This window comes from Myripristis murdjan, chromosome 6, assembly GCF_902150065.1.
Source record: "Myripristis murdjan chromosome 6, fMyrMur1.1, whole genome shotgun sequence".
In the NCBI taxonomy this organism is placed as follows: domain Eukaryota; kingdom Metazoa; phylum Chordata; class Actinopteri; order Holocentriformes; family Holocentridae; genus Myripristis; species Myripristis murdjan.
Window position 1 is genome coordinate 30,443,238 of NC_043985.1, and position 27,041 is coordinate 30,470,278.

General features: G+C 43.3%; 2 protein-coding genes across 3 annotated transcripts; both read right to left on the bottom strand.

Annotated features, from left to right (window-relative positions):
- Window positions 1–4,095: 4,095 nt before the first annotated feature.
- Window positions 4,096–11,817, bottom strand: b3gnt9 (UDP-GlcNAc:betaGal beta-1,3-N-acetylglucosaminyltransferase 9). Its single transcript, XM_030053985.1, is given in 7 exon segments — window positions 4,096–4,895; window positions 5,417–5,672; window positions 5,918–6,159; window positions 6,271–6,584; window positions 8,462–8,648; window positions 8,732–9,137; window positions 11,516–11,817. Coding segments are annotated over 6 exon segments (1,491 nt in total). The 5' UTR covers window positions 8,849–9,137; window positions 11,516–11,817; the 3' UTR covers window positions 4,096–4,520.
- A 3,123-nt stretch (window positions 11,818–14,940) lies between these two features.
- On the bottom strand, window positions 14,941–26,252 carry bbs2 (Bardet-Biedl syndrome 2). 2 transcript variants are annotated; one of them, XM_030054393.1, is made up of 19 exons: window positions 26,123–26,252; window positions 25,878–25,880; window positions 25,460–25,586; window positions 24,170–24,397; window positions 23,382–23,507; window positions 22,986–23,048; window positions 22,795–22,872; window positions 22,456–22,560; window positions 21,221–21,307; window positions 20,980–21,115; window positions 20,752–20,891; window positions 20,169–20,298; window positions 19,902–20,073; window positions 19,228–19,357; window positions 18,889–19,008; window positions 18,008–18,145; window positions 17,177–17,289; window positions 16,697–16,845; window positions 14,941–16,205 (listed from the first exon to the last, which is right to left on the bottom strand). In XM_030054393.1, exons 3-19 carry the CDS (start codon window positions 25,574–25,576, stop codon window positions 16,099–16,101), a joined length of 2,139 nt encoding a protein of 712 aa, XP_029910253.1. In that variant the 5' UTR covers window positions 25,577–25,586; window positions 25,878–25,880; window positions 26,123–26,252; the 3' UTR covers window positions 14,941–16,098. The 2 variants fall into 2 exon arrangements, with proteins under 2 accessions (XP_029910253.1, XP_029910252.1); XM_030054392.1 differs by lacking the exon at window positions 25,878–25,880 and having other exon boundaries at window positions 25,460–25,581.
- Window positions 26,253–27,041: the final 789 nt, after the last annotated feature.

Consider the following 27,041-nt stretch of genomic DNA (forward strand, 5'->3'; position numbering starts at 1 on the left):
TAGACGGAGCTGCAGTGAGACAGCAGCGGGCTTTTCCTGAGAGTCACCGTCCAGCTGGCGGGGATTTGAACAATCGGGCCGTTTTGTTTCAGGGTGTTTTCTGGCTTTTCACGCTCGCTGCACATCCGTCCAGTCACTGCCTCGCCCACAAAACACCACAGGACAGATTAACACCATGAAAGGTTGATGAGGATTGATTTGAGTGAGGACTCTGAAGACTCAAATCGATCTGGTTCTCATCAGCTCACTGATAAATGATGAGCTTATTCCATGTTTTTGTTGATGTGAAGAGTCTAAAGGTTCTCACTTAAACCAATCAACAGTTATACGTACTGCACCTTTAACTGCAGCTGCACAAAACGGTTCTTAAGTTTTCTTTTCTTCTGTTTCCAAGAGAAAAATTCTCAAATGTGTATGCACTTTGAAAAAAGTTCACCTGTCTTAAAATTCCTAGTGAAAAGCTAAGCCACTGATAGATTTAAAGGTACATTACATAAAACTGCGGTGAAAAAAACTGCTTGAATGACAAAAAAAAAAAAAAAAAAAAAAAAAAAAAAAAGGAATAAGTACAAAATTTGATGGCTGAGTCTACATGTTTTTTTAGTTAAGTGCACATGATCCTTAACTCAATCAATCCCTCAATTTGGCATAACACACCTTCAAACAAATTTATGATATTTAATTCAGGCCCTAGTTGGAGAGGTTGGTAAGAAGCAAAATTAAAGAAACGTGTATGAATTGAAACAGTTACTAAGAAAATATTGAACAACTGCACTTACTTAAGAACTTTTTAATCTTTCTTGTGTCATTTCCTAAGTTGGATCAGGCAGAGGCAGGCATGTACAATATCCAGCAGTCCATTTTTTTTTTCTGACATTTGGCTGAAAAAAAAAAAAAAAGGCATGTCAGCTGACATTTGGCTCACGGTAGCGTTCACCATTAAGACCTGCAAATGCTTTTATCCATTTCCCCTTAAATACCAAACCACATCATGTTTTTTTCTCACAGCACAGCGCCACATCTGGCAGGCGGCATCATGTCTCTCGTGTTAACCAGTGGTGGGACTCGATAACACGGGCGGATCCTGTGTGTCATCATTTATATCAGGATCTCCTGAGAAAAAAATCGGCTTTTTACAAATGTAGTGGAGGTGCAGGGGCATTCAGTAATCCAGGAGCCTCACCAGTCACCTTTTATTATGGGATGTACATCACTGAAAAGGAATGATTACCTAATTTCCACAAGTTCCACATGCAGCGGCCATCTGTCCTGTTGCACATCATCAGAGGCTTTGCAGAGTCCTTGACACTCCAGAAGACTCAACAGTGAGCTCAGGTGTCCCACAGCCAAACCCTCCACACACACACACACACACACACACACACACACACACTCAGCATCAGTGAGGCGTACACTTACACTTAAACACCATGTACAATCCTCTGACAGCACTTTTTCACTGCGGAATCTCAGTCCACAATTTTACCAGCCTCATTTGCCTGCTCAGCAGTCCAGAAACCACAGACAGACATGGAAATACACTAAAGGAGCTCTGAATTATGCACGATGACTCACTTCTGCTGCAACATATTACAACCCCTCAAATCTTAAGCTGTGAAGTGAATTTCCACACTGTGCATTGATCATTTCTGCTCTTTTCAGCTGTGTTATGGCCTGGCGTGAGCTCTGACCATGAACCTCTGACTTCCTGACTGAACATGGATGGATATGGAAAGAAAAAAAAAAAAGAGACTCCCTACGGGGCAGTGAGCTCCACATAGTTCAGACTGCTGGGTACTGAAGGAGAGACAGGTCAAGTGACGGGCTGGCGCCGACGGTGTTTGGCAAGGCTGCAAATTGCTCGTGCCACACACACACAAAACACACTCAGTTAACCTGCACCTGTTCAGATCTGCTGCTCTCTGAGGCGGGAGCTCATTCTGTGCAAAAACCGGACAGGTAATTTATCTACATTGAGCTTTTTTCACCTTGTTAACAAAGTTGTTGGTGATTTCTCAAAAATCAAATTTATTTTAGACCTGGGAACTGAACTCCTGAACACCAGTGGTTCTCAAATGGCAGGGTATGTGCTCCCCTAGGGGTGCGTTGGAGTACTGCAGGAGGTACATGGGCGTTAATTCAAAAAATATCCATCATCTATAATTCCTAAAATAATTAGCTTATGCTATAATAAGTTAAATTAAAAAATGTAAATGTAAGTTTGTTAAAGCACATTTTATTTATTATTCAGTTTTCCCTCCGGGTTTCCCAAAGGTGTCAAATGTGTGTGTTTGTGGTTTAAATTTGCTGCCGGGGTCGTCTGTTCATTTTGACCAGGAAGACAAGACAAAAAAAAAAAAAAAAAAAAATCCAGAAAATGGACTAGTGCTTGAAACGTTGAAGCAATACAGCTGAAAACAAGGAGAGAGAAGAGGAAAAGAAACAAAAACAGAAACAACAAAATCTCCTCAGTATCAGGTTGTTGGAGCTTTACTGCATCTCTTTATGTAATCTTTGTTTTTCTGCAAGTTTTTTTTTTTTTTCTTGCACTGATCGGGGGTACTTGACTGAAAAAAATATTTCAAAGTGGGAACATTATTGAAAAAGAATGAGCACCACTGCCTTGGCATAACAAAAGCCGAGCTGACGACGTGAGCTGACTGTGTTTGTACGAAAAAAGGCACCGGCTAACACTCAGAGCACAAAGCCACTTCAACCCGAACACATTAATGTGATCCGTGCCGTCTATAAGAACAATATGTGTGCAGGCTCGCCAAGCTGTCAGGCAGGATCATGGAACTGGATTCTGTCTCCTGGCCTGCAGCGTTTAATGTGAATGCAGCTGATTTTGAATATTAAGAGCACAGATGCATCTTTACAGCATTTTGACAAGAGAACGAGGTTAGGACCTGAACCTTTTAAAAAAGCAGGAAGCATTTTCCTGTCCAGACGAATAAGAGAATAACTCAAGTGTCCCCAATCGAAGTACACAGCATGCTGCGCTGCCCAAACCACAGACTAAAAGTGGAGGGTTTGTGTGTGTGTGTGTGTGTGTGTGTGAGTGTGTGTGAGAGAGAGAGAGAAAGACAACTGTGTGAGAGCACATTGGGTCCCCTAAGGCACTTGCTGTCTAGAGTGCAGCCGGTTCCCATCCAGGCTGCGTTTGTTGTTCCTCCAGGGAACAGGTAACGCTACAGGCCATGTGCGGACTCTCCAGCGTAAATCTGAACATGTAAGCGAGCTCAGTCTCAGCTTGTCACTTTCCCATCACGCTTATTCCAAGTCTGAACATGAATGGTTTCCACTGTGTCCCCAGTCATATAATACACGCAGCCATTTCCAGCGCTGGCTGTGCACAAAGTCAATTAAAAGTCAAGACATTAACATTTTCCGCTGTGCTGCAGTCTCAGTCACACACCCGCAGATCCATTTACACGTCTCCCCATTCATGTATTCAGTTGCATGTATTCAGTTGCATCAACCTCCTCCAGGATCCGTTGAAATGTCCCACATTTCTCGGTGTCAGTCCAAAACAAAATAAATCATGCGGTATCGACACTTAAGACAGGGCGCCTTGTTGTATTTTCTGCGCTCTGCTGCGGTCAGCAGAGTTTGTTGTGCCTCGAAAAGATCAGCAGAGCCGACTCACGATGTGCATGTTAGGACTAAACCCAGCTGAGCTCAGTGTGGCTCATCTCGTCGGGGCTGACTGAGTCTCCGGGTGAACAAATGAGACAAAATACATTCCTATAATTAAACATTCAAACATTCAAAAGTCTTGACATTCGTTACCTTTTGCCGTTGCTCATCAAACCACTTTAACCAAAAAGATTCCATCTGTGGGACATCCCCGTCGTTCAGCAGATAAAAGCATGTTCCCCTGGTTAAGGCTGAGTCCTGATCGCAGTGTCCTGGGTACGAATCCGACCTCAGGCACTTTGCTGCATGTCATCCCGTCTCTCTCCCCTGCCTTTCCTGTCTGTCTCTACTGTGACTCTCAAATAAAGTAGAAATGCCAAAAAAAAAAAAAATCATAAGGGAAATTAACCAGCTACAAGTCATTAGCTAGTTGAAATAACTTATCATGAAGAGCACAAATCCAGATTCACCATATTAGTGTCAAAACATGACAAACCATACAATACAACCATCAATGTGATTATGTCAAAATGCCGATCTGTACGCACACAAGGCAAACCGCCTTCTTATAGGACACCCCCGGGCTCTTCCATGCACATCAAGGCCTCCCTTCACACAGACCTTGTTAACAGACAGACCAGAGTCCGGTGGTGAAAGACTGAATTTCCTATTTGTTTTCCTCTCTGAAAAGCCGAACATTTTTGCTATGCCAATTCATTTCCCCCCAAAATCCAATGTGGTTTCTTTCAACATCTTGATCTAACTACAGATGATTTGCCAGCTGGGCTCAAGACTCCTATAAACCAAAGGTGCTTTTGATGGAACGAGCGTCTCAGTGGGCCAAGGATCCTGCGTTCTAACGTTTTTGACCTGGCCAGAGACTAATGCGTCACAAACACCCTCTTTTCATCGTAGTCTTCCTCCTTTGCTGCCTCCTGTCCGGCGTCTCCCAGCGTTCCCGCCGTCGCTCCCAACCTCCCCTTCCACTTAAAGGGCCAAGGAGTCGGGTTTGTCCTGTTGTGGCAGCTCAGGTTGGGGTCGTGCAAGAGGTTCCACATGAGCCAGATCTGAGGTACGGTGAGGCTGTGAACGACCATGAGCTCCCGGTAGAAGCAGGGGTCGAACGTCTGAAGGTGGGGCGCGGCAGAGGGTTTGATGATGCCGAAAGTCCGAAACCCCTCGTGGCGTGATGGTTTAACGCCTATCTGCTGAAGGCACATTCCCAGAAAGACGTCATCGATGGGGAACAGCTCCACCTGGAGAGGAAAAAATCAAAATAACCCAGCTTTGTGAGATGGGGATGCAGCATTGTGGCATTTTGCAGTCCAAGATTTCTGAACAGTGACAATCGTTACTGATAATCGACCGCTGCTACGAACATCACTTCAAGCTTGATATATCATTCCATGCAGAAAATATGGTCCACTTACTGCCATTAAAATCAAATTGGCTAACAGCGACTCCTACTGGATCCAAATGTCATTACAACACGACTATCACGTAACCGGCGTGGCTCAGGGGGAAGTGCAGTTGTCCAGTAATCGCACAAATATTGTAAACCGCTAAAGAATTGCAGTCCAATTACGACTTTACTTTGAATTTATTCATAAACATGTAACATCGGACACATGGTTGGAGGTTGAACTATCTCCAGAAAATGAAAGAAAACTGGGATAAATCAAAAAGGCGCTCAGCCTCTACCAAAGCTGGATGTTAGTGATGACCAGCTGGCTGTACATTATCTCTCACATAAAACTGTATTCAAACTTTGAGGCACCTGTTGACAGGCAGAGCTCAGTCTGCGGGCCGTGTGTCCCGACATGACGAACCCTCCTCCCCCGGCGTAGGACGGGTACAGACCGGCCCCGTACACGAACTCTGGCACGTAGTACTTGGAGCTGCGTCGACGAATGGGTTTAGCGTGGAAGATGATATCACCGACGAACAGGTCCTCGTCCGCTTTTTGACCCCGGAGCATCTCCAGTATGTTCTCCACATTCACATAGACGTCAGCGTCGCCCTTGAAGATAAACCTGTCAACCAAAGGACAGAAGCCAGTGCAGTTACATGACTCTCACTTTAGGCAAACTAAGATAAAATGAAAATGTCTTAAAACGATTATAGCCAAGGTTTAGCTCTGATCTAACTTTCACCTTGCACAAGAACGCATGACCTTACTGCTAATCTGGGAAAACCGGGAAAAATCCATCAAGTACAAGTCTCAAAGCACAAAAACTCAGATCTGCTTTTGTTCCAGATCAATCCTGTAAACACTGACCTGACGTCGGGACAGCTGGAATTGACCCACTGCAAAAAATGTGTCTCCTTCAGCGTCAAGTTGAAGAAGGTGTCTTCAAAGTCCCAGAGCAGGATGTCCTTAAACGCCTCACTCTCGTAGGCCAGGAGCCGATCCCACAGAGGCAGGGAGCTCTGGTTCCTGGGAATACCCAGGAGGAAAACTGTCCGGATGGATACGCCGTTTTGGAAAAGCCCCTCCTGACCCCATGTCCGACGTACCACCTGACAGATGCAAAGAGAGAGTGTATTACCAGGTATTTATCCATAACATATTCATCCGCTTTATCCCATTATACTTTTTTTGGCAAAAGCATAACAGATGGCAGATTTTACCTGACGCTTTTCGAAGTCTGCTGCAACAGATTTCACTGCGATAAGCATGTAGGGGGCAGTGGAGCTTCCTCCTCCTCCTCCTCCTGCGACGCTACATTTCTCCGGCTGGTCTATGAGCAGCTGAAAGTTTCTGTTGTCTTTTTCTCTCAGGTAGCTGTCAAAGTCAAACGGCGGCAGCGTGGGTACAGGGTTGGCAGCAGCCTTGGTTGGTGTGACATTTTTACGGGAACTCTTCACTTTCATCTTCGATTTCCCCTTGGACGTTTGATTGGGTTTGACCTGAGATTTGGACTTGGATTTAGGAGCTTTAGGGGCTTTAGGCTTGGACTGAGGCTTGCAGGCAGGCAGCTGTGGCTCCTGAGGGCTGGATGAGACCTGTCAGTGAGGACAAATGAGGTGAGAGAGAAGGAGGATGACGTTTATTATAACAATTAGATGTAACCCGACTGAACATACACTACAAGTTTATGTTCATAAGCAGAAACAGGCATCTCTGAGGAAAGTTAAAATGAATGGCAGCCTAACTTCTGCTTGGCATGCTTCACGTTTTCCTCTTCCTGATTTTTTTGAATAAAACATATGTGCCTGTGAGTTATCTGAAACAATTAGTCCATCATTCTGTTAGCACAAAGACATAAAAATCAGTCATAATCGCAATAATTCATTGTTTTAGGTAATGAACAAGAAAAATCCTTGCCGTTTGATCATTCAAGCTTCACTAAGATGTTGTTCTTACTTTACTCCGTTCGTATCATTCTCAAAATTAATACTTTGAGTTTTTTGGCAGCTGATCAGACCAATGAAGTCATTTTAAGACGTCACTTTGGGCTCTGCTGAGTTCCTATGAGCCGTTCTCATTATTTTTGACACTTTATAGAGTCGATGATTCATTTAAAAAAAAAAAAAAGAATGAAAAGATTATTTGACAGCGAAAATAATCACTAGTTGTAGCCTCGCTCTGTACGTACACATGTACTTTCATTCAAACAGTACACACAAAGGTCTGACCACAGATCACTGCCAGATGTCCGTCCATTGGATCCTGATTGTGGATTTCTGCTCAGCAGCATAATCACGTCATGGCTGCTGCGAGGTAAATCTGGGAACCTCAAGTCTTCTATCAGCTTTTAAATGAAGTTTTACAGTTTTCAGTGGCAGCTCAACTCATCTGCTAGAAACAGTCATCTATAATAAAAAATATTATGGAGCTATAATGAAATATTATAGACCAGTGGTTTGAAATGAAAAAAAAAAGTATTTGGAAAAAATTCACTGCATTAGGGAGAGCTGGGCATCCAGTGCAAAGCCAAAAAGTGGGGAAAATAACATCAGACTACAAAAAGATTAGGAGCAAGATTTTTAATGCAGCACCTCCTCCTGCCCTTCACTCCTGCTTCTCCATGCAGTTTGAAAAGGAAACAAAAGGCAGAATATGAACTTCACCGGTTCTGGCAAGTCCCAGGTCAAGGAAAGTCCCAGGTTCACCGCTGAACATCGTCAACAACAAGGGTGAGTTAATTTACCTCAAAGGCCTGTGTGTGCTCTCCCCTCCCCTCTGCCAGCAGGCCTTATCAGAGATGGAGTCCATCTGTTGCAGGACGCTGGCCAGACTGACATGTTGCTGTTCTCTCTTAAGCTTCACACTCAAAACAGTAAAGAGGACTGATTTCCACACAGGCTCACCTCTTCCTATTCATGTTGGTGGAAAACTGCCTGCTGCTGCTGCTGCTGGACTCTCTCATGGGTACAAACGTCTTTAACCTGATGATGGAGGATTTTCTCCCTGCAGCAACAACCATAAGCTTTCATCTAGTTTGAAGGCCTCCTCAGATCCTCCATCAGAACCTGCACCACTCAGGTTCCGAGATTCAGATTCCGAGATGAAAGTTGACTACTGTCCATCAAAGGAGGCCGAGCTGCAGAGGCCAAGGTTTGAATCTGGCACAGACCCTTTGCTACATGTCATTCCTTCTCTCTGCCCTGTCTCTGACTGTCTAATAAAGTAGAAATGCACAAAATGCATGATCGAGTTGCATGATGCCAGAGCAGGACAATGTAAAGAAGATGTCTGTTTGACACCAGCCTCCAGGCAGACGATTAAACTGCAGCAAACAACTTCCTCCAACCACACTCTCCATGTGCAAATTCAGTGTTATACTTTCAGAGTGAAGCCACTTTGAATCACACACACACACCAGGACATTTGAAACATTAGACGCTGAGTCAGACGATCACACCACCTGGGTTTCCTGGCCTCCTCCGGCCCCACTTGCTGTCCTGGTCTTCCCGTTGGCTCCCAGCAGAGTCCGGCTGGAGCTGGTGGAGCCCTGGACCTCCAGCCTCCATGTGCTTCTGTCCCACCCGGAGGAGAGCAGCACCTGGGGACAGAAAAGCTTTTTTTTCTTACAAAACTAGATTTGAATGGAGGTCTTCTTTCTGCGCAGTTCAAGCCCGTCCTCACCTGCTGGACGTAGAGCAGCAGGCAGAGCAGCACCAGCAGCAGCACGGTGCACATCACGTCTGCCTTCACGTGGAGGAGCCTCCTCATCATCGCCACCTTCCGCAGCATCCTCAGCATCCTCAGCACCAACAGACGCGGAGATGTTCCCTCCCCCTCTCGGCCTCGTATCTAGATATCGCCTCGTCCGTGACTGCCTGCCTGCCAGAACACTTCCCCTCCATTTTTGTAGCTTTTATTCCGAGTTGCTCCGGATGAGAGCATCAACAAAAGTGGCTAACATGCAAATGTCTGACCACATATCAGTGCCAGATGTCCGTCCATCGTTGTCATGCGTTAGGAGTCACGTCGTCTCCCCGTCTCTCCCCTCCCTTTCTCCTCAGGCAGCAGTGTGCGTCCTAGATGGATCCTGGGGGACAACAACAACAAAAATGCAAGAAATAATAGTCATCAAAATGTGAAATCTCCAGAAATAAATATTAGGAATTCTGTGTTAGAAAAGCCTGATGTGCTTAAATTCTGGCAGAGAGAAAACATTATTAATGACCAGATTATCTTGAGGTATTTCCTGTCTTTGGTATTAAAACTTTATGATGTGACAGGCACCCCCCCCTTCATAAGACAGACGGTTGCATCCTGAGCCTGTTCACCAATCGTCTTACAAAGTGCTGCATGATAGAAAATGCACTTTCATACACTTGCTCTGTGTTAATATGTGTGTCCATTTGGATTTGTATAATAATAACAACAACAACAACAACAATAATAATAATAATAATAATAATAATAATAAAAGCAGTGCCCAAGAATAAACATCAATTTTGGTTTTCAACTGTGGCATAATTTCCATAAACAAAACAGACCATGACTGTGTCAAACCGTAACGGATGCTTTTAATTTTGTTCCTCAAAATTGAGACCATCCTTCCCATAAAACCCTTTTGCTTCCTGTTGCAGGACAGATGCAGGTTCTTGTCCGCCTTCCCCCTCCCTGCTAAAGATCCATATGTTTCATTTTTTCTGTCACCGTACAGAGGATTTTTTTTTTTTTTCCAATGGCCTTTCACTCCTTCCACCATCTGCCGTTGCCAGAGTTTCTAAAAGCTTTAACTCCATTTGTGCTGGAAAAACAGAACCCCCCTCTCATTTTGTGCTGTAAAGCAATCCATCTGATTTTCTTCAAAATCTGACCCAGGGTCACATGATATGTGAGATGCAGTGTAGACACTGCCAATCATCCCAGTTTGTTTAAAGGATTTAACGAATCATAACTCCTACAAATCAGTTTTTCTGCCAACACGATCAAAACTTTTACTATAAAGAACAGTTCTGTTACTGTGGTGTCATACAGTGGATTACCTACATGGATGCTGCTTTACTTTGAATAAAATATATCAAACACTGAAAAGAAAAATGACTGGTTAAAACCTCCAAATTATAGCATAATTTTTTGGAATATTCAGCCTCAGTGATCCAATTATCTTAAGTTACTTTGGCCATTTGGCATTTTCAAAAGGTAATATTTGAATTCATGACCTGTAACTCTGAAGCAGTGTAATCACTTGAACTGCTAGTGTCAGACATTATAAACCATTTTCTGATGGTTGAATGGTTTCAAACCCAACACCCCTTCTCCCTTTAAAACATGTCAACAGGCTTTTTTATGATCCAGCAAGATCTTTCTGTGTCTCATTATGTTATCTGTCAGCATCTGCCATTTAAATATGTCGTTTATTGCAATATATTAGTCAATTTGCCACCATTTTAGCCAGACTACTGTGATGCCATTACAGTCAGACTATGTGGTCATCAGTTATTCCCCGACCCTTGGATGCAGCATCTGACTCATCTCTCACACAGGAAACTACTTTCCTAGATGTTGCGCCCCTCTCTGCAAACACTTACCTTGTGGATGTTTTCTAACGCCGTGACTTTAAAAATCGTCTTAAGTTTGACGGTTTGATGTCAAAGTGACAAATAATCCTCGAAAGTCTCCGCAAAGAAATTCCCATCCCAGCTCTCCCATCGATTCCCAGTTTGGGATGCGTGCAGGAGGGGGAGTGTCAGTTCTTATGTAAGTGGCCGGTTACCAACTCTATTAGAGAACACTGTGTCCCAACATAGTGCCCAAAATGCAGAGCTGCTGTCTGATATTGTATAGCCTGCATCCTTTTATCTTATTTCACAGTTTGGGATCATTTGTTCAGAGGGAACAAGGCTGCAGCGAGGAGAAATATCTTGAATTTTAAGACCTCAGAGTGCAGATGCCCACTTTCTGATCATACAGTGATAATTAGAATGATGGGGAAAGTATGACACCTCCATCTTCAGAAACTTCTCCTGAAAAAGAGTCCTATCTTAATGTAATTTGTAGTTTTATTTTTCTCAGCTACAGCCCGCTGTGGGTTTAGAACAGCCCTGAAAAGAATGCAGAAAACCAAACTAAACCAAAACAAACCAAAACAAAACAAAATAAACACACGAGTACATTGAGTTTGTGTGGGTGCAACGTCAACACGTTACATGTTGGCAATAATGACACTCATATTTTTAAAGTAGGTAGCCTGACTAGCCTCCTTGACAAGCCGTTATTCGCCCCTGCAAAGCTCAAAACCCACCATGCCACTTCTCCACTACTTCAAATCTTTGGTGCGCAATCCGTGCGTAAAAGGCGATCTTTTGCCAAACATGTGCTGCACGTTTTACTCCGTCGATAACGAGTCGGTCTGGTATTCGGATCCTGGTGTGTGTACAATGCACCCGATGGCTGCGAGTCATTCAAACTTACCAGGAGGAAAAAGAGAGAGGGAGGTCGCAAGAAAAGACGGCGCTGCGCCACGACCAAACTCAAAACCTCTGTCCTCCGGGGCTCTGGAGCTGCAGCGCAACAAGCACACATACACACACACATGCGTACGCACACATGCATACATGCACACACACACGCATATGCACGACCTAAAGAAAAGAAAAGAGTTTCCAAAGTTTGCAGAGGGAGAAAGATGCAGTGACAGACACAGAGAGAAGGAGCAGCTTTAGTTCCAGCGTCCGGGGGGCGTAGCTGTTCACGAGAGTCTGTAAACTGGAAAGCAGCAGAACTCTTTAACTCTTTACTGGGGGAACTGGCACGGAGCCTCTTTACGAGCTGCGGCCCTCCTCATGCATTTAAGCGCTGTCGGAAATACCATGATCACGGATTTCACACTGAGCGACCGAACAAAGTTTATACACCCTGGGAAAGAAATGGTATCTCCCAATTTTGCATACGTGTAACTTAGGCAAGATGCGGATTAGGGGTTTCCTCATTTTGGCTTTTACAACAATATGTGTAAGAAACTATACTTGCATTTCAAATAAATGTTATTTAGGACACATTTGCACTTAGAGTTTTCAATAGCAGTCGTCATCTTAGTGTTTGGTTCCCTCGCTTTAGTGCATGTTTGTGGGGAATTAGCCCATCCTGGTGGCTTCAAACAAGAATGAATACATGAAGACTTCCAAATCCAGTCATTTGAACAGTGTGGCATGAATGCAGCTCAAGATGTCCCATGTGGCATTTTAGGGCCTGGAAGCTGATGATAAAAGTGATGTACAACACAGTTCTTGTCTAATACACTGTTAAAACGGCACTTACTTGCTGAGATGTGCATTTTTTCCCCCTCAAAATTCGGCCACCTGGGACATGCCAGGAGGAATTATGTATGTCAGCCTTGGGATCCCCCAGGAGGAGCTGGTGAATGTGGCAGGGAACAGGACTGTCTGGGCTGACCTCCTCAGCCTGCTACCATTGCAGCCCAGTCCCGGGTAAGTGGCAGAAAATGGATGGATGGATGGAAAGTCTGCCACTGCAGCACAGAGTAGTTACGCCTACATGTTGGTTAGTTGATTAATTTTAAATAAAGTAAGTCAGTGAGCAAGCAAGCAAGGGAGGAAGGAAGTAAATAAATGAATAAAGAAATGAGAAAATGGCCTTCCTTTCATGCAGGGTTGATTTTTCACTTATGTTCAACCAGAAAGCTGTTGAATGTGTACTGTGCTGCAATTAGAACTGAGAAGGAGGAGCTCACAAAGAGCACTTGAAGGCAGCATTTTCCTCCCCATTACAGGCCTGCCCATGTGACTTAACTGGAGGGGAGCAACTACAAGCCAGATGCCAGCACAGCAACTGGGAGGATGGGAGACAAAAGGAAAGAGGGGAAAGGGTGAGAGAGAGAGAGAGAGAGAGAGAGAGAGAGAGAGAGAGAGAGAGAGAGAGAGAGAGAGAGAGAGAGAGAGAAACTGGGAGAGATGTATGATGAGATGAGGGGGGTGGAGATGCTGGAGGGGCAGAGAGGGAGGAGAAAAGTAGAAATCACACACAAAAAAAAGGAGGTGAGGCAGGAGGTTGTTCAAGAGTTCAAGAGAAAGGGATGAGATGCAGAGGAGGAGGAGGAATACACAACGGCCTAAATCAAACTAACCCTTAACAAATATTGGGAAGGATTTGTCCCCTGCAAATCTACACTTCAAAGTTTAACAAATGTGGTGAAATAAATGAGCAAATGTACTTAAATGTGGTCAAATTCAGTTTTACAAGCCAGAGGCCCACAGTCACCCTGCAAAACACACACACACAGACACACAGCAGTAATACTGATTTATGATGGTGGACTGGCTCATTGCTGAACCATATGTCCCTCTCACTGGGCAGACTCTATACTGCTCTGCACAAAAAGCCAGAATATATAGGTGGAAGACAGACAGGAATGCAGCGAAATGGAAATCTTTATTAGAAATGAAAGGGAGCCTTCTTTTCTTCATCCAAGGTGCCGCATCCCGTTGGGCTGAAATGATCAAAAATCCTCTTTTAAAAGTGACATATGGCAGAGGCATGTCCAAAATCTGGAAATGGCGGTTTATACATGATTTTACTCTTCAACATCCTTTCCACGCTTAAATTTTAATTTGTTTTTAGGGAAAATGTCTTAACATTTTTTGTATATTCACTGTTACACACTATCAACATCCTGCTGAGGAATTAATATTTTTTCCTGACTTTTTTTTTGTTACTTTTAGAAGCCGTAGATGACAAGGAGAAAGCATCACATTTTGTGTTCCTGGAAGTGACGTCATCTTCTTTGTGTTCCCGTTTGTGTGCATGATGATGAATGGTTGTAACTGGAGTGCAGCAGTTGTACTTAATGTACTGTAATTTTTGCACACTGCAGAAAATCTTTTTGTTAACAAGCCATTTAGTCTCATACTCAGTGTTTTCTTAATCTAATCTTAAATCAAGGTTAAAAAAAAAAGTGAATAAATCTGCCAGAAGGATGATATAATCCCTCTGGCAGTGATGCACTTTCACTTTTTTCATTAGTTTTCTTGGAAACAAGCTTAAATATGTTGAACCAAGGCAGACTAAGGAGGATCATACCACTAGTGTCAAGAAAATAAGTCAAGATTCTTGAAACAAGTTGATTACCATTGGAAACAAGTTGGTTGGTCTCATCACACTGGTATATTTTTCAGTTGTTTACAGGAAAACACGATTTTAATGCTGAACAGGAGCAAATGACTTGTTGAGACATTTTTTTGCAGTGCAGCTGGACACTTTTCAAACACGTAAAGCAGTTAAAACCGTGCTTGCTGAGGTTCTTTGTGCGATCGCTCCAGATTCACAGCCGTTAAAAACGTGGGAGGTGAGCTCATGTGGTTTAAATCAGTGAAACACTAACTGGGCACCTGGTCCAAAGGACAAAGCGGTCTGGTGACTGTGGGACTCGTGGTTCAAATCTTGGTCAGGAGATGAAGGAGAAACACTTGAGTTACAGTTGAAGTGCCTTTGGGCAAAGCAAATAAATATTAAAACTTGAGACCACTCTCAGGAAGTTTCGATATCTGTGCTGGCTTTGGAGAAATGGAGCTTGAAGCGGGGCTGCAGATTCTGGGCTTCAAATCTGTTCAGCTGTTTGAAAGAGCCACTCCACGCTGTTTGACAGGAGGGAAGATATATGAGGGAAAACAAACGTTTGGCCGGGGGTTTCAGAAGTCAGAGCTGGCTCATTTCTCCCTTTTTATCATCCAGACAATCTTTTTTTTCTAAAGTTCATACTTGTGCACAACCTGTGGCCAAACTCATAAAGAGATGAGCTGACAAGCCAGCTTGTCTGAGCAGGAAGTCAGCCCCCTAACGATGACGCTCCACCAAACTCAGTGAATCAACAACACACGCTTTTAAAACGTATCATAAATTCATTTAATAATATTCTCTGCCACAAACACAAAACAAGGTTTACAACGTCTGTGCACAATCTACAAAAGGTAAACACGAACACCACACAGTTGGTCCTCTGCAACACTCACAAAGATAAAATAAAATAGTTTTCTTTGGCTACAAACAGGACACACAGCAGCTGGCAGCAGAGATCTGCACCCGAACGAGTTGAGATGATGTGGACCGATCAGGGGCCTCCGGTCCGTTCCATGGCACAACTCTGCCAGACGCAGGGCTCTAGCTGCTGCCTGTCATCCAGCTGCACTCTCTCTAAACACCACTCAGTCTGCTGAGTCACACAGGCATCCTGCAGATGATCTTTTCCCCACCACACTCACGTCTTTGTGGGGGAAACAGTTTGCACGAGTTTCCTAAAGTCTCAATATTTAGCAGGCAAGCTCGCATTTCCGCCTGGAAAAAAAAAAAAAGCTGAAGTACTCCTGAAGCTGCACGGGACACTGGGCTGAATCTGAACTGAGCTGGAAAGCAGAATGCATGATCTAAAATACACTGTGTCAGCATATAACTTGTGTATTGGAGTTGCAAGATTTTTCAAGTGACATCAGCAGTCATCACTGAGTTGTACGGTTGTATTCAGAGCATCTCTGTGCAACAGCTGGAACTCATGCTTTCGGGGAAATGGCTTGTGAGAAGGCTCCAGTTCCTGCTTCGGTCCAGCTGGACTCTCTAAACATCACTGTCTCTGGACTGCTGACTCCTACATTACTCAGGTTTAACTCTCACACAGCTGCACTGCACCAAGTGCTCTGCAACAGTCTCACCGCCAGGCAGACAGATGGAAATGTCCCTAGTCCACTAAGCCTGTGGTTTTATTTCTCTATGAGCTTGTCCTCACTAAGCAGAATGTGATCAGATTCTAATGTTAATGGTGCGAAGGAGGCAGCGACTAGACTTAGGCTAAGACTAGCTTGAGAAACTCGGGCCACTGTACCCATCCCACCATCCTGCTGTCTTCCTTTTTTATCAAGTCCACAAAGCAGCTTTTGTTTCAGGCTTTAGGAGGAAATGATGCTGTGCAGCGATTTGGTACGGATCGGGCGAGCTCACGTGAGCCTCCCTCTGTCCCTTTTGATGGTCTCAATCCCTCCTCTCCCCCCTCAGGAGGAGCCGGCCCCGGCTCTCATGATCCTGAAGAGCGCGTTGACGTTGTTGCTCTTGATGGCATCGCGGCAGGCGGAGATCACCTGGTTCTTGGGCTTACCCACTGAAGAGAAGGAAGGATGAAGGGAGGCAGAGCGACAGATGGAGTAGTGAAGGAGAGGGAGAGAGAGAGAGAGAGAAAGAGAAAGAGAAAGAGAGAGAGACTTATTTGGGAGACGTGACAAGACCACGGTCTGATCAGGCACTCCTTTAATAAATTAGTTTGTTAAATTGCCTTTTATTGTATGGGTCTGCCTTTTTGTCATAACCGTGTGACCCAAAAGGCAGCATTCCTCTCTGTAACACTTGGAAACACACTACAGACTGAACACCTCCGCCAGAAAATAGTCCCTGCAGAAAAAAAACTGTTATACAACCCAACTTCAAACATCTTTCAAATGACTTCTAAAGCCCAAGCACAAACGTTAGCTGGAGAAACAAAGAATTTTAAGGTCGGCTTGTAACCTGAACCTGAAACATTCAAAAATTTAATTGTAGCATTGTACTTGTTAGAGTGTATCTTACACACACACACACACACACACGCAGGCCTACCTCGGAGTCTCCCAGCCCTCTGGATGGCCTGGTTGACGGACTTGAGGCGGGCCAGCAGAGCACTGTGGTTGTTGGAGCGGATCTTATACTCGTTGATCAGATCCCTGTTCAGATCATACAGCTCTCTGTAACGTTTCTTCATCGTCGTCCTGCAGAGAGAGAGAGAGAGAGAGAGAGAGAGAGAGAGAGAGAGAGAGGAAGAAAGAGAGAGAGAGAGAAATAAGAGTGAATTTCAGGTGATAAAAGTGGCGTTGGGCTCATGGAAAACATTAAATACCGCAATCATATGCTGCTGTGAATTTAATGGGTCTTTCTTGGCTCCACTGTTTTTGCAACAGTGTGCAAAAGGTTTGGCCCAGCCGAGTCTTTCGGCAGGTAAAGCTCATAATAAACACACACACACACACACACACACACACACACAGAAACAGTGACTCTGGTGAACACTGAACAGGATGGCGTGCAGCTGCGGTAACTCACATGTCTCCCATGAGGCGAGCGTCCTCGGCCTGCACCAGCATGTTCCTGATGTAGTTGGAGTGGTCGGCCATGGCTGCGGTTAACTTCTGATGGACCGAGTGGAACTCATCCACCTGGCGCAGAGACAGTCCAACATGGAGGTTTACAACATACATTAGCCTCAGAACATGTTAGTGATGGCTGCAGTTCACCTCTGACGGACTACACAGAACCCTTTGCCTTCACATGCAAAGCAACTTAGATGCATCTTTTTCTCTCCCCTGAAAAATAAAGAATTGATTTGTTGGAAAGCAGGAAAGAAATGGTGAGGAGGGAAGGAGGCTTCAGTGATCTTTGTGTCTCAGCAGAAACAAGAGAGTTGACTGTGTATCTGAGACACTGCAGGTTTGAAAACAACTAATTGCATCTGTCATACATCTTTCCTGTCACTCTTTACTGAATCCTACCTAATTATTAGGTGTGTAAATCATACTTTTATCACAGTACAATATTATAGATATTGTTTGGACATGATATCATATGGTATTTGCTGATATCACAAAGTCTGCCAAGATATGATTTTGTTTCAATTCAGGGGCTTCGCAAAAAGCAACTAAAATATATGATTTTTATTTTTATTTTTATTTTTTAGCTCTTCCAAGCATGGTTATTTCAAATTAAGGCGTAATGTTATCTTAAAAATTATACGGATTGTTCTTATCACTTTGCATCCATGATCATCGATCATTTAATTGACACATCGATCCAGATCAGTGGATCGTTACATCCCTATTAATTGGCAGAAACGCTCCAAAAATTCTTAAAACTAAAAGCAGGGACAGGAGGGCTGACCTCAGTGAGCGTGGTGCGCAGCTCCTCGAAGTAGCCAGGGAAGTCTGCCTCTGCTGACAGGTCCTCTACGCCCAGGAAGGAGGCCAGCGATTGGACCAGGTCTCCGGCCAGGTCGATGTCATCAGTGCTCAGGGTGATCTGATTGGACGAGGCAGGGATGGATTAATTAAATGTCTGATTCATGGCTTACTGCTTCATGCAACACCTGAACTGCTGCAAAGCCATTATAACTTGGTTCAAACATACAGCGCTGTTTTGTTTATACCTCACAAAAGGTAAATGATAATTTCTTAAGTGTATTTAACACAGAAATAGAAACACTAATTGCCAATATTAAAATATATTTAACTTTCTTTCAACATACTTGGAAACTAGTTAGACAAACAAAGTGTCCTATGTTATAATAGGCTTATAGTTTAGTATGAGCCCATTTCTATTTGGCTATTATGGGCATTATGCTACCATAGTGCAGAAATGAAGCTAAAACCTAGTTTTTGTGCTGTACATGGTATATTCCATCCTGTAAAACAAACTGTGGTATGTTAAAGTCCTTTGTTTTGATTGATATTGTATTTTTAAGTGTGAAGATCAATTCATTTTTTATTTTAAAAGGTTACACATGATAAAATAAAAATGTTCCTGTTCAGCCCAAAAACCACAGAGCCTGTAATATTGCTGCCACCATAAAAAAATGTAAAATAAAGTGACACTTCATTAATTACTGTGTGCTTCATGCAGCTATCCTTTTCTGTCTGTATTCTAAGTGTATTCAAGACATCTGAACAGTGACTTGAGTTTGTGTGTGTGTGTGTGTGTGTGTGTGTGTGTGTGTGTGTGTGTGTGTGTGTGTGTGTGTCTGTGTGTGTGAGAGAGTGTTTTACCTGTCCATTGCTGGCCATGTTGATGGACAACAGTCCTCTTCCCCTTAATGAAGTAAATGTGATGTTGGGACTGTCTATTCCTTCTGGAAGCAGGAAGTTCTGAGTCAGCCACATCACCACCTACACACACAGACACACACACACACACACCATATAAACATACAGCTGTTGATAGCATTTTCCAGTTCTAAACAATGAGGGAGCCAGAAAGCCGAGCTCAGTGATAATTAATTAGATTTATTAGGTCAGTTAAGCTGCTAATTAATCAAGTCTAAATGTTCTTGGCATTAATGCACTGTAAAAAAAAAGAAAAAATGTGGACTTGACTGGATGGCCTACCCGCTGTGGTCGGTCGTTGATGCTGAAGGAGACCCTGCCGGTGGGCGGGGCAGCTGAGGGGTCGACCGTGAAGTCATACATGGAGAAACGAGGTAGCTGACGAGTGATTTCAAACACATGGAACTGGATGCTGGAGAGGGAAATTAAAAAAAAAAAAAAAAAGGCGAGAAGAGGAAGAAAAGAGGGAGAGAGATGGAGAAAGATGAAAACAAAGAGCCAAATATTGTGAAATAGAAATCTGGCAATTTTGGAGGTCTTTAATCAATCACACCCAATCAGTAACAGCGAATTATTAACCATCATCAATATATTAGTGATTCATATTGATTATTTCCAATCAACACAAACATCTTGGTGTATTTACTCGCTTTCTTAGTCTGTTTATTCACTTTTAATTTTTGTGTAGCACTCCTTACAGACTGCCAAAGTTCTTTCAAGCCGTTTTGCTTTCCATTTCGTAAAATCCAAAAGTGTGATTGCTGCTTGAATGTTAATCTGTCACTAATAATGTGTCATAAAATCAACGTGTCACTTGATGTGTCAATAAAATTAGTATTTACTACAACTACTGAGCGTCCTGCACTGATGCAAAATTGGCCAAAAATGCATCATGATGCATTGATGCTCCTACGTCATCTCTCCCTTCCGTTCTTTCTCTCACACACACACACAACCTGTTTTTCCCTCCAATGAAGGCCTTGATGTGCAGGTCGACTGGTATGTCTTTCGGGGGGACAATGGGGACTCGGACACAGCCTGACAGGTTCTGGGCACTGGGGTGGACCACGTGGCTCTCACCCTCAAAGATCCCCTCTGCGAAGATCAGCACCGCGCGGATGATGGTTTCTGAAGGGAAAAAAGTGGGGGGGGGTTGTCTGTGCGTCTGAAACATCAATCCTCAAAATTACACATTCTGACCGCTGGTGCTGAATGCGGCTTACCGTTTGGTGTGGAAATGCTCAGTTCTATATGAGCCTTCTGGGCCTCCGTAGCAGGTCTGACCGACAGGGCCGTCTGGAGCTGAGTGTTCGCTGGTATCACTCCCATCCCGCTGTCTGTGTCCGACACACCCTGAGGCAATGTGACAGTGTTTGAGTGCTTTAACTTTTCATATCTTTTGGATCCAGGGTTGTGGTATGGAAGCAGTTTATTGCATATAAACCAACATCGAATCTGTTCTTGTTTTTGTTGGTGAAAAAAAGCACAAAAAAAAAATCTTAAACACAGCACTTTTACATGATGCTATTTTATTAAGTGTTTATTCGTCATGTGCACATTCCTTCAGTCTACAGGACAGAGCCACAAATATTTTCATTTAATTTTGAGAACTGTGCCAGTGCCAAATGCTTGTGCCAATCCACCATGCTGACAAACAGACTGGGACCAGACTGGGATTCAATAAAAGGACTCGTTCAACTTCGGTGTTCAACTCCAGACAATTAACTAACTTGGAACTTTTCCAAAAAAGAGCCAGCTGTTGCAGTCAAATTCATGGATTTTTAAATCCACATTCAATTTAAATACCTTGGCATTTTCTTCATAATTGCGAAGCTCCAGCAGCAGGTTCTGCCTTCGTTGGCTGAGCTCTCGAACCAGGTCCTGTTCTACACTGGAGTCCATCAGATTCCCTTTTAGTTCCTTACTGGCTGGCAGGTATCCACGGACTGCAAATACACGACATACAGATTATATATCCTGTTATACATGAACATATACACACACAGATAAACACATGACATACACACAGCGTACCCTCTCCCTCTATGGAGGTGCATATGAGTTGCTTCTGTCCGTCCAACCTGTAGTCTCCCTCCACCACTCCGGCCACAGAGGAGGAGAAGTTGTCTTTGAAGATGACCTCGCCTGTGCGGTCGCTGCGGGCGTCAATCTGGAACAAATGGGGAATGAGATCAAAGGGCAATTAACAGCTAGAAAAAGGGAAAGGAGTGAGAGCGGCGGGTCCAAGAGGCCCCTGATGAGGTCGTGCACTGACCTTTCCATTGGACCAGCCGGTGATGAGCTCCACCACCCCGTCGGCGTTCAGGTCGAAGGCATGGATGCTCATCGCGTGATTCTTAGACTGGAGAGAGAAAAAGAAGAGAGATTATTAAAGAGGAAATTGGGGGTGAGGTTATCTATTCATTACACACATTCAAGGTACAGATGCTGTATTTTGTACAGTTCAAGAAACCAGCAGAATATAACCCTACACATTATACATGCACAATCTTATGAAACAAGTCTAACCTTATTCACTGTGTGTGTGTGCAAGAGAGAGAGAGAGAGAGAGGGAGAGAGAGAGAGAGAGAGAGAGAGAGAGAGAGAGAGAGAGCACCTCGGCACACACACAGAACATTAAACAAAACAATACATTCCATAAATCAATTTATTACAGATGTGGAGTTTTGTATACAGTTACGGTGAGCTAAAGGAAGATTCAAATACAGTTTCCAGCGTGCATCTATACTCCTGTCAAACTCACTTTTGAGTAAGAAGACAAATGATGACAGATAAATGATGTGATCTTGACATGATGTGATCTTGACTATTGCAGGGACTGCAGTAACAGTCGATGTTACACAGATTACTAGCTGCTGTGGAACTGGGCAGCATCTGGGCTTGTCTGTGTATTTGTTCTGCTACAATGTAATACAACACAATGCTACAATCAAGCAGAGTGAGGCACGTTTCCTTATTATTTTGGTTGAGGCTCCTCCTTTGTGCTATAAGTCAGTCCTGCACATTCTGTACCCGATGGAACCCCAGAATACACAGAGGAAACACTGACTTTCACAACGATGGTCTCATCTTGCGGCAGACATTATGCTATTCTCTCATAAGTAAAATGACAATGATATAGTGTAGGTAATATTCTAAAGGCAAGGGCTTTAATCTGTTAGACACTATTAATTGTCTTTAGTACAGTGGAAAAGAAAGCCTTTGACTGAAGAATCAAAAATTGTCTTTGTGACAACAACAGGGAAACACCAGCACTCACAGCACCAGTGGCATGAGGCTATCAGTCATCTTGAACGTGGACTCATTTGTTATAAGATATCATGATCAATCCGACAATGATACATAGAAGTTTAAAATGCTATATATACTGTACCTTTAAGTCATCTAACACTAAAGATGTAACCTGGATTTACTGTAGTCAGTCTTAATCTTGTAAAATCAGCCCTCACTTCTATTGAACTGAGTCATTGCACTGAACGGCTGTAGTACCTTGATTCTCCAGTAGCGGGCAGTGCGGTCATAAACCCCCACAGTGCCATTAGCCAGAGCATAGCCAAACCTGCTGCCGTGCATATGGCACAGAGAGGTAACCGTCTGCACAGAGAGGGACACACAGAGGGAGCGCTTGTTAAGTAAAACAATGGCATTTTGCTGCACAGCAACTCAAGACAGATACAAGAACCTACTGCAGATTACAATTACCAGTGCAAAAGATCAGTACAAACATTATTGTGTTACTGTCCATAATACACAACATCATATACAGCATGTCAACAAGACAATAAAAAAGCACATTATTTGATTGTATAACAAACTGCATCCATTTACCTCATTTTCAGCCATCTCAGACACAAGCTCATCCTCTTTGAATACCCTGATATCAAAGTCCTCAGATCCCACCAGTAACTGTAGACACAACACACAAGAGATGACAGTGTTCCTTATGTGATTAATGATTAATAACTAATGCAAATGTTTGTGTCTTGCATGTACATCTTGTGTGTAGTTTCAACACTCACCTCGTTCTTCCCGTCTCCAGTGAAGTCACAGAGAACTAGAGATCTAACGTTATCGCCCGTTACCTGAAAACAAGACACTTCATGAAGACCTTTCATCAGACTAGTCAAACATTTCTGTGATGACTCTTCAAGCAGGTTGCAGAATGCAAAATTGCTTGAGTGATTAAAGAAAACAAAAATACTGAAAAACAGATTTCTGAAACAACCATTATATACACATTGTAAAAGCTATGTAGTATGCATTTGTGAATTCAGGTTTAGAGAGAATTTACATTTAAAGCATTACACCAGCACATGTTTAAACTTATATGTTTAACGTATATAGTCCTGAAATGTGTGTGTGTCATATTATGAAGCAAATCTGACATTTAAGTATTATCACATCTCACTTCATACCGTCCAGAACTGGTCGTTGCCCTCATAGTCGAAGCCTTGTAAGGCGCAGTTCCCTCCGATGATGGCGAGAGGAGACTGGATGTCCCCGAGTTTTCCCAGCACGATGGCATTGGCTCCATCTGTCACCTACACCCACACAGCAGACACAGAAACAAGGCCTTTCAAGGGAAGCACACAAGCACTTTTCTATACAATAAACTCATCACTGCACAATGACAATATTGGTTAATGTGCCATCTGTGTGTGTACTGTAGAGTGTTATCACTCGCAGCCTTCTCCCCTGCCTCTTAAAACTATTCAGAACAACATATATGTATGGATTTACTTCTGTCAATAAAGTTACTTTCAAATCTTTCTGTTTGTGGGCAAGATATCAAAAAATTTTAAGAGCTGAGATAACATTTGGACAACAGATAGCCCTCAGTCCGAAGATCAGCTGATTCAATTTTGTTGGTGAGCTCAGTCTGCGATTTCCATCATTACATGAGTTTCGTATTTTAATCAAACGTACCATGCTGCATTCACTGAACTGATGTGAATGTCTGACATTCACAACTTTTCACATGCTGTTTTCTCCCAGAAGACCAGCGATGAACAAAATACACCGTAACAGAGGCTGCAGAGCTCCTCTGTTGGTGAACACTGATAGTGTATTCTACTATATCAACCTGCTTTTTTAGTGAAAATGAATGAATGGAACTATATTGCATCATATCCAGTCCACTTCTCTGTAAAATATATATGACCTACACCTATACTCAATGTTATATCTCGTGAACTCCACCCACCTCTCTGTAGAATATATCAGCATTATCGTGAACATCATAGGCCAGCAGGTTGGTCTGGGATCCCACCAGCAGTGTGTCCCCTGTGGTGTTCGGTCCCAGCGTTCCTGCCGTCAGACAGCTGACCGCCTGGTTGATGTTCAGTAGAGAGATGTCAGAGTCTTGGGCGCTCTGGCTGAGCCGGTGGGTCGCGGGTCTCTGGCCCCGAGCATGGGGATTGTGGATAAACACCTTCAGAGAACAGGAAGACAAAACAGTAGGAGCTGTGAGTAAAACTGCAGACGGAAAGAGAGAACAGTGTCACTCCATTTGTTTATAACAGTGAACAGTGACCTTTATATTTGCACACAAAGCCATTGCTATAAATTGTGCAAGAAAAAAGTCATATGCCGTGTCTTTTAGAGGCTTTACTCTGCACTGCCACCCCTATGGGTTAAGAATGACTGGGACGGAAAAAGAGAAACAGTGTGAATTCTTCCATCTATATCTTCTTTACAGATTTTCAACCAGCTTTATATCATTACAATGTGGGTAGTATGTGCAAATGAGCAATATTCAAATCCCTGTGCACCCAGAGGTCCCCATTAATTTGCCAAGCAAAGTCTGACTTTGCCAGCTCTGGGACTGTTGTTCGAACAACAGATTGTACATTTGCATTTTGTGTATGCCTGCCTCTATGGACAGTCGACTGGGGAAGCACGCCATTTCCAGTGAGGACAAGGTTCGGGTATGGGTCAGTATCAACATTTTACATTCTCCAAGACAACAGATGTTGTCTACAAACAACAAAAAAGAACTTTTTCCTCCTCCAGCAAGCCGGTGTACAAACACCAGCTTTGCTGCCTCGTCGCCGTGGAAGGCAACAAGCCCAGTGCATTCTGGTTGTTACAGGTTTTCTACCTTTTGAGCAAAATGGTATACCACAGCCCTTTTCTCTGTTTTCTCTAGTCATGTAGCATTAATTTACAAAATATTTGCACTTCTTTAATGCATAGAGAGTCCAGTTTAATTATATAGAGGGTGGCTTTTCTTTGACTCTTCTTATCATCCTTACACATTTTCCACTTGTATTTTGTATGTAAAAGTTACTAAATTACAATGGAGAGATGGAGAAAGGTGAAGAGGATCACTTCACAATGGTATAACAAGAGTGGGCCAAAACAACAGGCATGTGTGTTGTAGTTAAACACCGAGAAGATAAGGAGGTGGTAGTTAATTTGTCTTCCACACTGACCATCTAATTTTCAGCACAACGGAGGACTGAAATAAATAAACAAACAAAAGATGTGTCACCTTTCCTGCTTGTGTGGCTGCAGTGAGACATGGATGGACCCCATCAAACTTGCCAATGGTCACCATGCGAGGGTTTATCTTGTGGTTCAGCTTCAGAGTGAATATGGGGACCAACATGGTGCCTGTGACAGTCAGGGTGGTGCAGACAAACAGTGTGACAGTCAGTATCTTTGTTAAAATCCTATTAGATGAGATCATTTAAAATAAAAAGAATATATATATATATATGCAAATCAGTCATTAAAGCAAGCAGAGTTGGCACGTGTGGGACCCGGTTGCCACACTAATGTAATTAGAGGCTTTACTCCATGAACCCACTGGAGTGTCCGGTTGCCTAGCAACAGGGGGCCGCTAACCAAAGCTGCTCATCTGGCTAATCTCCCTGTCGTTTGCTCTCCAGGCACGCTATGATGTAACCTTGCTCCATTTTCAACACAATGCAAACTTTAACTAGTAGGCAACCTGCATGTGGCCCTTTCACGCAGTCATATGGTTGTTGGTGGTGTTATGTTCTCTGATAAATCCGCGTGTTTTGGTCTAAAATGACAGGTTAGCCCAGGGTCGCTAACGCCGCTGAGCTAACGTTACTGCAAATCCACGGAGCAAACAAACACCACCCGCTGCGACTCAGTGCATCAAACTAAAACATGAAAATAATCTCACCGGAGTCCCCCTTCTTCTCTGATGCCGAGGTTTGATGTTTGTAGAGGAGCTAACTAGCTAATAAGCTACCTGTTTAGCACCATGGAAGTATTAACAGTTAGCACGACAGGGGAGCCGATCCGCGAGCCAATCCGCTTGCGGCTGTCAGGAGGCACTTCCGGTCACTTATTTCAAAATAAAAGAGGTCAATGCCGCCAGTGTTTCTAACTAGATGATCAGAACCCATCGTTTATTTGTCGTGTAGTTCCCTGTAATTTGGAGAATAACAAACCAGTGCATAAACTAGGCAGTAGAAAATAACTGCTTTGGGCAAAAACCAAAACAGAACTGTCACAACGCGCGAATAATAATAATAATAATAATTGTGGTTTAAATTGTTCACATAGTATTTTTCTACATTCCTTGTTTACAGTGGTTACATTGCTCTTTGGTACTGTTATCTGTATATACTGTTTATTGTGTAAATTGTGCTTCGTATCTTGCTATCCACTTTTCTGCTGTGATGCCTGAAATTTCCCCACCGTGGGACTAATAAAGGAATATCTTATCTTATCTTATCTTATCTTAATAATAATAATAATAATAATAATCATCATGTTTGATTAAAAAAGCAACTGTAAGTGTTCCAGAAGTTTTACATGATAATTTATTTTTTTTTGCCCCAGTGGGAAGCGGTGGGTCAGCGCCTTTTCCATAGCTAAAAATCTATTAAGTAAATGTAGTGACAGCATTCATCTTGGCTGGGAATGTTGGCTCTTTTTTTAGGTTTATGTATGAAACGTAAGAAGTTTGGTGACCCCGGTGACCTTCTCTCTAGCGCCCCCTGCAGGCCAGGCTGGTCATCTGCGTCAGAAATAACGAACATCTCGCTGTGATGACACCGTGTGATGAAACCAAACCTGCCCAGCCGCCTGGACCG